Source organism: Trichomycterus rosablanca, chromosome 19, assembly GCF_030014385.1.
Source record: "Trichomycterus rosablanca isolate fTriRos1 chromosome 19, fTriRos1.hap1, whole genome shotgun sequence".
Taxonomy (NCBI): Eukaryota; Metazoa; Chordata; class Actinopteri; order Siluriformes; family Trichomycteridae; genus Trichomycterus; species Trichomycterus rosablanca.
The window spans coordinates 21684481-21695748 of record NC_086006.1 but is presented as its reverse complement, the minus strand read 5'-3'; the positions used below and the strand labels follow the sequence as shown (position 1 = coordinate 21695748).

General features: G+C 33.4%; 1 protein-coding gene across 1 annotated transcript; it reads right to left on the bottom strand.

Annotated features, from left to right (window-relative positions):
• Nucleotides 1-201: 201 nt before the first annotated feature.
• r3hdml (R3H domain containing-like) lies at nt 202-3724 on the bottom strand. Its single transcript, XM_063015295.1, has 5 exons — nt 3449-3724; nt 2682-2800; nt 1351-1453; nt 855-970; nt 202-334 (listed from the first exon to the last, which is right to left on the bottom strand). Exons 1-5 carry the CDS (start codon nt 3722-3724, stop codon nt 202-204), a joined length of 747 nt encoding a protein of 248 aa, XP_062871365.1.
• Nucleotides 3725-11268: the final 7544 nt, after the last annotated feature.

Here is an 11268-nt window from a genome sequence, read left to right as displayed (position 1 = left end):
TGTAAAAGCATTTATTTTACTTAAATATTTATAGTAATGTTTGCAAAAAAACAATAACTGCAGTAATTGTGTCTAACATTCACTTTAAAAGCAGCAAAGCATGTTCGGCCAGGGGTTCATTAATACAAATGAGCTTCTAAGTATTTTCTTTAGTCACAATATGTGGATTATCCTTAATGAACACTTTACACGTTGCATTATTTAAAAAATCTTGAATTTCTTCCTGGGTTTTGAAGTGGAACACTGATTCTTGTGACATGATCCACCATAAGTAGAAGGACAAGCAGAGCATGGCTTTCCTGTCTTATATGGAGCTTCTCCAATCCAGTTACCCCTGCAAGAAAAGCAACAGTTACTACAGTTTTATAACTTTTATATCTCTTATAAAATATCAAGTCAGTTTATTATATTTATGCTTTGTTGGAGGTGTGCTGTTCAACTCCAAATGCTTGTATTGTCTAGTGAAAATCTACAAGCAACAACAGCTCCTAGCATGTAGTTATCATCTGTTTTTTTTTGGGGACAGTACTCTCTTCCAACTATCTCTAAAAAAACAGTATGTTAGGGGCTTTGTGTTGACCAGCAGCCTCATTAAATGATGATGAATTGAGGCAATGTAAGCAGGCTGTACTGCCCAACAGTAGCGCTTGATCTCACTAATGCTCTTGTGGCTGCATTACAATATTTTTTTACACTACTCACAAATTATTACAAAAACTTCTAGTTTTATCTCTGGATATTAGGTCACCACACACTTTTGCCAATGTACAAAGTAGCAACTAATACTGGCAATAGTTATAACTGACACTTTTAGTAACATTTAGTTTATGTTGAATGGTTGCATATATTCTTACTTAATAGAATAGTTACAGACGAGCAAGGTGGCCTGCTCCCATGTAGTCCCAAACACGTACATATTTGAACACCTGTTGATGGCACACCCAATCCTATTGGTGCTGGCCCACACCATCTGCAATAAAAGACAACAGCAGTAATAGTTTAATATGTAGCAGTACAGTTTATACTTAACACTCTTTACATGGGTTTAAAATGGTCTTTAACCACATAAACAGATACAAAGAAAATGTGTTTTAAAAATGCAATCTAAATAAATTTTTGAGTCTTTGCAGACTTCACAAAATTAATTAATATGTAATAATAATATGACTTTATAGCCCTTAAAAGGTATTTACAATGTTTTTTAAATTATCAGAATCAAAATATATTTTATTAAAAATATATGATTTGCCATAAAATGTTGTGTTTTTATCACCAATCAAATTTCAGACTTCAAAATGTTTTATACTCATCTGAACTTATTACTGTGCTCATGATGAATAGGAACCGCACCTGTGTGTAATGGGTACAAACAGAGCCGGAGCATCTGTTAGGGTATGAGAAAGAGTTCTTCTCCTCATGCCATGATTTTATCAGCTCAATCACAGTTCTGTACCTACAAAAAGGAGAAATTCACTACATCAAGGTGTAACATTTACACTTCCGCTGCCCTGAGAGCAGCACTACACTATACAGTATACTTCTCCTGCCCTAAGAGCAGCACTACACTATACAGTACACTTCTCCTGCCCTGAGAGCAGCACTACACTATACAGTACACTTCTCCTGCCCTGAGAGCAGCACTATACCATACACTTCTCCTGCCCTAAGAGCAGCACTACACAATACAGTACACTTCTCCTGCCCTGAGAGCAGCACTATACCATACAGTACACTTCTGCCCTGAGAGCAGCACTATACCATACACTTCTCCTGCCCTGAGAGCAGCACTACACTATACAGTACACTTCTCCTGCCCTGAGAGCAGCACTACACTATACAGTACACTTCTCCTGCCCTGAGAGCAGCACTATACCATACACTTCTCCTGCCCTAAGAGCAGCATTACACAATACAGTACACTTCCCCTGCCCTAAGAGCAGCACTACACTATACAGTACACTTCTCCTGCCCTGAGAGCAGCACTACACTATACAGTACACTTCTCCTGCCCTGAGAGCAGCACTATACCATACACTTCTCCTGCCCTAAGAGCAGCACTACACAATACAGTACACTTCTCCTGCCCTGAGAGCAGCACTATACCATACAGTACACTTCTCCTGCCCTGAGAGCAGCACTATACCATACACTTCTCCTGCCCTGAGAGCAGCACTACACTATACAGTACACTTCTCCTGCCCTGAGAGCAGCACTATACCATACACTTCTCCTGCCCTAAGAGCAGCATTACACAATACAGTACACTTCTTTTTCCCTGAGAGCAGCACTATACCATACAGTACACTTCTCCTGCCCTGAGAGCAGCACTACACAATACAGTACACTTCTCCTGCCCTGAGAGCAGCACTACACTATACAGTACACTTCTCCTGCCCTGAGAGCAGCACTACACTATACAGTACACTTCTCCTGCCCTGAGAGCAGCACTACACTATACAGTACACTTCTCCTGCCCTGAGAGCAGCACTACACTATACAGTACACTTCTCCTGCCCTGAGAGCAGCACTACACCATACAGTACACTTCTCCTGCCCTGAGAGCAGCACTACACTATGCATTCTTGTTTGATGCTATATGGCACTGTTGCAACAACAATAAGAAGTATAAATAAGGAATGCTATGTTGATAAATGTTTTTGATCTATTAAAGTCTTTAATACCTGCCAGTGCTGATGGATAGATTCTGGCCCATGTACTTCATGACATGGGGAGGGCCGTGGTCCCATATGCACTGTGAGGCCCAAGACTCTGCTGATTTAGCCAGCCTTTCATCCCAAACCTTTTCACAAAAGGAGAAATACAATTTTGATATGAATCAGAATGCATTCTGAGATATGTTGTGAACATTTATATTGAAATACAGATGACCTATTGAGATTACGGTGTGACAGAAGTGTCAAATGTATCATCTGGGACCTAGAAATAGTGTAACATGGCCAACATAACAAATTCTATAACATAATTTGATGTGCAAAAAACTTGTCCTAGACTTGTATGGCAAAATATGGAGCCTGTAGTTTCCAAAGTTTCCACTAGCTGGAAGCAACTGCTTATTCCAGGTTGTAACTGTATGCAGGTAAAAGCGAAGGCAACCATCATGCAGAGGATGCTTTTGTCAGCAGGGACTGGTACTTTGGGTATGATAGGAAAAATAAAAGGTACACACAGAGATATTGGATAAAAATCTGCATCCCACTGGAAAATGTATCTTTTAGCAAGATTATTAATACTAGAGTGATTAAAAATTGAGAATCTATGAGAGTTGGTGTCAAGAAGTATGAGCCAAATGGTTTTCACATTATACCAAATTAATTGTAAAATATAAGTGGCCCAATCACAGTCGGTGGATACTTTTATTCTATACACATCACTGATAGAACACCTTGTAATCATATAAATATATTTAACCAAGTAGAAATCACATTACCATGTACTCCATGTTTGCAGCAGGTGGGAAAACCTGGGAGCGCACACGGTTGTGGTAATCCAAAACTGCAGTCATGTCACTTAAAGAAATAAAGCGCTTTCTTCGGCTGTGAGGCATTTCACTGCTGCTTCTGTTCCTCCAGCTTAAATCTGCCCCAGAGTTGGTCATTCCGAGGTAAGTGACATTGTTGGTCAGTACCATGGTCACACTGTAGCAAGGCATTGCCCACAAGATGAAGATGGCATCCTGGAAAAGGTGAGTGCAGCCCAAATGCATGGCAAGTCTGTGAAGGTCTTCAGCAGGTGCTTCAAAGTCTGGAAACTAGAGTAAAGGGTTAAATATGTATACTCCAGGAGCTGAAACTTTTACTTGAGTCTGAACTATTACTTGACTATTAAAAAAAACACATTTTCTATTTAAAACCAATTTAAAACCTTAATAAAAGACATATTATTTTGTCTAAGTCACACTCCTGTTTAACAACACTTTTACATTTAGTGACCAGTCAACATAATTAGTGCAGAATCACTGGTCCAAGTAGACATTCAAATGAGACACCTGGTTTGCTTCTGATTTACACATGCATATTAAAATTTCAACTTTATGCACATACAAAAAGCACTCTGTGTGCAATAACACCAAATCTAAAATAACACAAGTACATGGAAATGCACAGCAGTTTCCCACCATTCTTATAATTATATAGTGACAGGTATTTTTAATTAAAAAGAGCATTGCATAAATGTAGATATTGTGCATACCACAATTTGGTTTACCTTGCAATCAATCCCCCTATTGAAAGAGTGAATGCTCCTTACTTTGCATTCCTTCAGCTAAGAATCCAGCACTTTGGTGCAGGCGAGCCTGGAAGAAAGCAAAGTTCTTCACTTAAACACCCGCCTCTGCAAATAGTGGCTAAAGCCATCTGACGTCAGAGAGCAGAAACCATGAGCCTCTACAGGGATGGTTCCTAGGTTCACAAAACATGCTGATGGGATTTTTAGCTTCTTCAGCATAACCTCTCGGTTTGAGTGTCAGCCTTCCCGTTCCATTGGCCCAAACCACAAATGGACATGTTCCTTCAAACAAAAGTAATTAATATGATTTAAGGGAATCTGATGATGCATAAAAATTAAAGCCATATAGCCTAGCAAATTTGATCCACTTGTACTGGAGAAAACCCTTTTCAGTAAACACAGTTCATTGCTGCATCTAATAATGCAAGTTAATACTTTACTATGCAAAGTAAAAAAAAACAATTTATCATGACTGAATGAATACAGGTGCTATTCTTCTATTAAAATGTGGTGTGTGTTATGAGGTGCCGTGTATGACAATGCAGACCCCAGGCTGTTGAAGTGTTACATCAATTAAAAAATTATGGATATATGCACATAAAACATATTCAGAGTTGAATACTTGTTACTGCCCATTGTAAATGTTTATGTAAAGAGAGAAAATACAGGTGATGCGAGTGCTTTGCACCTTCAAATGTGCACAAAACTTGTTAATTGTACATTGTGGACCTGATGTTTAACTAGCTCGCTTTTCTTGACTTCTACTTACGTTTAGCAGGTAAAGGTTTTTCCTTTATGTGTAGTTTGGGATCAGTCATTGCATCAACGACACTGTGTATCCTTGTTAAAGAGCAAACACTCTTAAATGTAAAGTTATATTTTATTTATATTAAGTATTTTATTAAGTATCTTTCTGTGATTTTTTTGGAGCTGAGAAAATTCCCAGCTACCCTGTTTTATTTGTTTAATAATGAAGTTGCCTTACAATGGATTAAGTGTTTAGTTTAAATAAATAAATGGTTGTGGGTGTTCATCACTAAAAAAGCACAAGCAAAAATGGAATCTACACTGGCAACCTCCTTCGTCTTATTCCCATGAGTATTCCTCTAGAGCATTTTGAAATTAACCCAAATATATATAGCTTAATACTATCTCGCCAAAACATTTATTTTATACATATAGTCACGCCTATAAATACTGTTTCTGTAGTAAAGCATAGCCAGTTTCATGTGTTAGCATGACATATACAACAATCTCCAAAATTCCAGACTACAAAAAGCTCTTGTGTAGCATAAAATGTATATTTAGCAACACACATACAACCATGTCAATTCTGCCACATACTTAATAGATCTGTCATCTTGAAAGAAAAGATTCTGTGGCGAGATCAAACAAACAAAAATGCACTGAAATCAATGAAAGGCCAAGCTAGCATAGCAATCTGTGTGCTGAGCTAACAACTTTTGAAGTGTGGGTTGTAGAGGTGCCTATAGGTTGTAGAGATGAATCAGTAGAACTTGACCTTTATTTACCAACCCCAAATACACAAACTCAGTTTCAGGAAAAGTTGGGACATTTTGTAAATGTGATAAAAACAAGAATTTTCTATTTGTTAATTCTATTGATTACTGTTTTGTGCACACGCTTAAAAAACTGTGGTTCTTTAGTCAAAATGATGGTTCATTTGCATGCTAAAAGATTTCGTTGTAGACCTAATTATAGTTACAAAAATAAATAATGCAAACCACATTTAATTGTAGTCCATGGTTTTGTTTTGTCTTTGATGCCCTTTTTAAAGCTAGCAGAAGTGTATATTTATCTCCCTGCTGAAACTTTCTCTTGGATCTAATCAGTATTTTTTTGTTCCTCAGCTAGCCTTGTAATTGTGGCCCACTTCCGGCGTAGCTCCTGCCAGCCGAGCCTGCCGCATCTGGTTTAGTGCCGGCAGCCCGTGTCAGCTCTGACTCTTTTTGAATGACTGCCCAGAATCGGGCCAAATACACTGGCCCAAATCCGGATGCCAGATCTCCGCCGACTCTCCCATAACTGGGCCGGAATTGCCCCCAAAACACTGCGATACCATTTATTTCCCGTTTTCTTCTCCTTTCACATACGCATAAATAAAATAGTACATTTATACTACAGATTAACTACAGATTGTGCAGCAGAAAGTATTTTATTAAGATAATTGCAACAAGCAGTATAATAATAATAATCAGAATATTAAAAAATAATAATCAGAATATTATAAAAGTGAACTAAAATGACAACTACTGTATATGAATATTATATATAGAAAATAACATATACACTGCCTGGCCAAAAAAAGGTCACACACTCTATTATTTGGTTTTAGCTTTGATTACAGCACGCATTCGCTGTGGCATCGTTCGTGTAGATGTCAATATCAAGCAATTCTGATGAGTCATTTTTAAATAAAGGCCTTTATATAAAAATGACTCATCAGAATGGTTTGATATTAGCTAAGTGACATCTACAGATGGTGTACTATCATTATGAAGTGGAATTATTGTGTGGAAACTAGAGAATTCTTTTTAATAACAGTCTATAGTGAAAATAATGCAAATTTGACAATATAAAAGCCTTTTATTTAGAAATGACACATCAGAATTGCTTGATATTAGCTAAGTGAAATCTACAGATGGTGTACTATCATTATGAAGTGGAATTATTGTGTGGAAACTAGAGAATTCATTTTAATAACAGTCTAGAGTTAAAATAATAGAAATGTGACAAAATAAAGGCCTTTATTTAAAAATGACACATCAGAATTGCTTGATATTAGATAAGTGACATCTACAGATGGTGTACTATCATTATGAAGTGGAATTGTTGTGTGGAAACTAGAGAATGTTTTTTAATAACAGTCTAGAGTTAAAATAATAGAAATGTGACAAAATAAAAGTTTTAATTTAAAAATGACACATCAGAATTGCTTGATATTAACTGAGTGGCATCTACAGATGGTGTACTATCATTATGAAGTGGAATTATTGTGTGGAAATTAGAGAATTCTTTTTAATAACAGTCTAGATTTGAAATAATAGAACTGTGACAAAATAAAAGCCTTAATTTTAAAATGACACATCAGAATTGCTTGATATTAACTGAGTGACATCTACAAATGGTGTACTATCATTATGAAGTTGAATTATTCTGTGGAAACTAGAGAATTCTTTTTAATAACAGTCTAGAGTTAAAATAATAGAAATGTGACAAAATAAAAGCCCTAATTTAAAAATGACATATCAGAATTGCTTGATATTAACTGAGTGATATCTACAGATGGTGTACTATCATTATGAAGTGGAATTATTGTGTGGAAACTAGAGAATTCTTTTTAATAACAGTCTACAGTTAAAATAATAGAAATGTGGCAATATAAAGATTTTAATTCAGAAATAACACATCAGAATTGCTTGAAATTAACTTAGTGACATCTGCAGATGGTGTACTATCATTATGAAGTGGAATTGTTGTGTGGAAACTAGAGAATTCCTTTTAATAACAGTCTAGATTTGAAATAATAGAAATGTGACAAAATAAAAGCCCTAATTTAAAAATTACACATCAGAATTGCATGATATTAACTGAGTGACATCTACAGATGGTGTACTATCATTATGAAGTGGAATTATTGTGTGGAAACTAGATAATTCTTTTTAATAACAGTGTATAGTTAAAATAATGCAAATGTGACAATATAAAAGCCTTTATTTAGAAATGACACATCAGAATTGCTTAAAATTAACTGAGTGACATCTACAGATAGTGTACTATCATTATGAAGTAGAATTATTGTGCGGAAACTAGACAATTCTTTTTAATAACAGTCTAGAGGTACAATAATAGAAATGTGGCAATATAAAGATTTTGATTCAGAAATAACACATCAGAATTGCTTGAAATTAACTGAGTGACATCTGCAGATGGTGTACTATCAATATGAATTGTTGTGTGGAATTGTTGTGTGGAAACTAGAGAATTCCTTTTAATAACAGTCTAGATTTGAAATAATAGAAATGTGACAAAATAAAAACCCTAATTTAAAAATGACACATCAGAATTGCTTGATATTAACTGAGTGACATCTACAGATGGTGTACTATCATTATGAAGTAGAATTATTCTGTGGAAACTAGAAAATTCTTTTTAATAACAGTCTAGATTTGAAATAATAGAAATGTGACAATATAAAGACCTTTTTTTAGAAAGGACACATCAGAATTGCTTGATATTTACTGAGTGACATCTACAGATTGTATACTATTATTATGAAGTGGAATTATTGTGTGGAAACTAGAGAATTCTTTTTAATAACAGTCTAGAGTTAAAATAATAGAAATGTGACAATTTAAAAAACCTTTATTTAGAAATGACACATCAGAATTGCTTGATATTAACTGAGTGACATCTACAGATGGTGTACTATCATTATGAAGTAGAATTATTGTGTGGAAACTAGAGAATTCTTTTTAATAACAGTCTAGAGTTAAAATAATGCAAATTTGACACTATAAAAGCTTTTATTTAGAAATGACACATCAGAATTGCTTGACATCAACTGAGTGACATCTACAGATGGTGTACTATCATTATGAAGTGGAATTATTGTGCGGAAACTAGAAAATTATTTTTAATAACAGTCTAGAGTTAAAATAATAGAAATGTGGCAATATCAAGATTTTAATACAGAAATAACACATCGGAATTGCTTGAAATTAACTGAGTGACATCTGCAGATGGTGTACTATCATTATGAAGTGGAATTGTTGTGTGGAATTGTTGTGTGGAAACTAGAGAATTCCTTTTAATAACAGTCTAGATTTGAAATAATAGAAATGTGACAAAATAAAAACCCTAATTTAAAAATGACACATCAGAATTGCTTGATATTAACTGAGTGACATCTACAGATGGTGTACTATCATTATAAAGTTGAATTATTCTGTGGAAACTAGAAAATTCTTTTTAATACCAGTCTAGATTTGAAATAATAGAAATGTGACAATATAAAGACCTTTTTTTAGAAAGGACACATCAGAATTGCTTGATATTAACTGAGTGACATCTACAGATTGTATACTATTATTATGAAGTGGAATTATTGTGTGGAAACTAGAGAATTCTTTTTAATAACAGTTTAGAGTTAAAATAATAGAAATGTGACAATTTAAAAAACCTTTATTTAGAAATGACACATCAGAATTGCTTGATATTAACTGAGTGACATCTACAGATGGTTTACTATCATTATAAAGTTGAATTATTCTGTGGAAACTAGAAAATTCTTTTTAATAACAGTCTAGATTTGAAATAATAGAAATGTGACAATATAAAGACCTTTTTTTTTAGAAAGGACACATCAGAATTGCTTGATATTAACTGAGTGACATCTACAGATTGTATTCTATTATTATGAAGTGGAATTATTGTGTGGAAACTAGAGAATTTTTTTTAATAACAGTCTAGAGTTAAAATAATAGAAATGTGACAATTTAAAAAACCTTTATTTAGAAATGACACATCAGAATTGCTTGATATTAACTGAGTGACATCTATAGATGGTGTACTATTATTATGAAGTGGAATTATTGTGTGGAAACTAGAAAATTCTTTTAAAAAACAGTGTATAGTTAAAATATTGCAAATTTGACAATATAAAAGCCTTTATTTAGAAATGACACATCAGAATTGCTTGATATTAACTGAGTGACATCTACAGATGGTGTACTATCAATATGAAGTGGAATTATTGTGTGGAAACCAGAAAATTCTTTTTAATAACAGTCTAGATTTGAAATAATAGAAATGTGACAATATAAAGACCTTTATTTAGAAATGACACATCAGAATTGCTTGATATTAACTGAGTGACATCTACAGATGGTGTACTATCATTATGAAGTGGAATTATTGTGTGGAAACTAGAGAATTCTTTTTAATAACAGTCTATAGTTAAAATAATAGAAATGTGACAATAAAAAAACCTTTATTTAGAAATGACACAACAGAATTGCTTGATATTAACTGAGTGACATCTACAGATGGTGTACTATCATTATGAAGTGGAATTATTGTGTGGAAACTAGAAAATTCTTTTTAATAACAGTCTAGATTTAAAATAATAGAAATGAGCAAAATTTAAAGGCCTTAATTTAGAAATAACACATCAGAATTGCTTGATATTAACTGAGTGACAGCTACAGATGGTGTACTATCATTTTGAAGTGGAATTGTTTTGTGGAAATTAGAGAATTCTTTTTAAAAACAGTCTAGAGTTAAAATAATAGAAATGTGACAAAAATAATAGCCTTAATTTAAAAATTACACATCAGAATTGCTTGATATTATCTGAGTGACATCTACAGATGGTGTACTATCATTATGAAGTGGAATTATTGTGTGGAAACTAGAGAATTCTTTTTAATTACAGTCTAGAGTTAAAATAATAGAAATGTGACAATATAAAGGCTTTTATTTAAAAATGACACATCAGAATTGCTTGATATTAACTAAGTGACTTCTACAGATGGTGTACTATCATTATGACGTGGAATTGTTGTGTGGAAACTAGAGAATTCCTTTTAATTACAAGAAAAATTAAAGAGCTAAGATTAAATTTTCGTTGACTTTAAATTTAAAGTAAAATCATAATGTCAGGTTATTAGCAACTTTTTTTTTTAAAGCTTGAATCTGTATCCCAAATATAGTTTGCAGGAAGAAATTGGTTTATTTAATTATTCCATTTTAATTGATATATTTATATATAATTTTAATTATATATTTACATATTTTTTAACTGATGCATTTATATATTTTTAACTGATACATTTATACATTTTTAACTAATATATTTATATAATTTTATATGATACATTTATATATTTTTAACTGATATATTTATATATTTTTAACTGTTATATTTATATATATTTTAACTGCTATATTCATATTTTAAAGTGATATATTTATATATATTTTTAAGTGATATATTTTTAT

Excerpts from the sequence above, each read along its gene's own strand:
- r3hdml (XM_063015295.1), bottom strand. The coding sequence starts at position 3,724 with ATGCATTTGGGCTGCACTCACCTTTTCCAGGATGCCATCTTCATCTTG. Across the intron at positions 2,801-3,448 it reads CTGCAAACATGGAGTACATG|GTTTGGGATGAAAGGCTGGC; the intron begins GTAATGTGATTT and ends TTTTGTGAAAAG. Across the intron at positions 971-1,350 it reads TTTGTACCCATTACACACAG|ATGGTGTGGGCCAGCACCAA; the intron begins GTGCGGTTCCTA and ends CTTTTATTGCAG.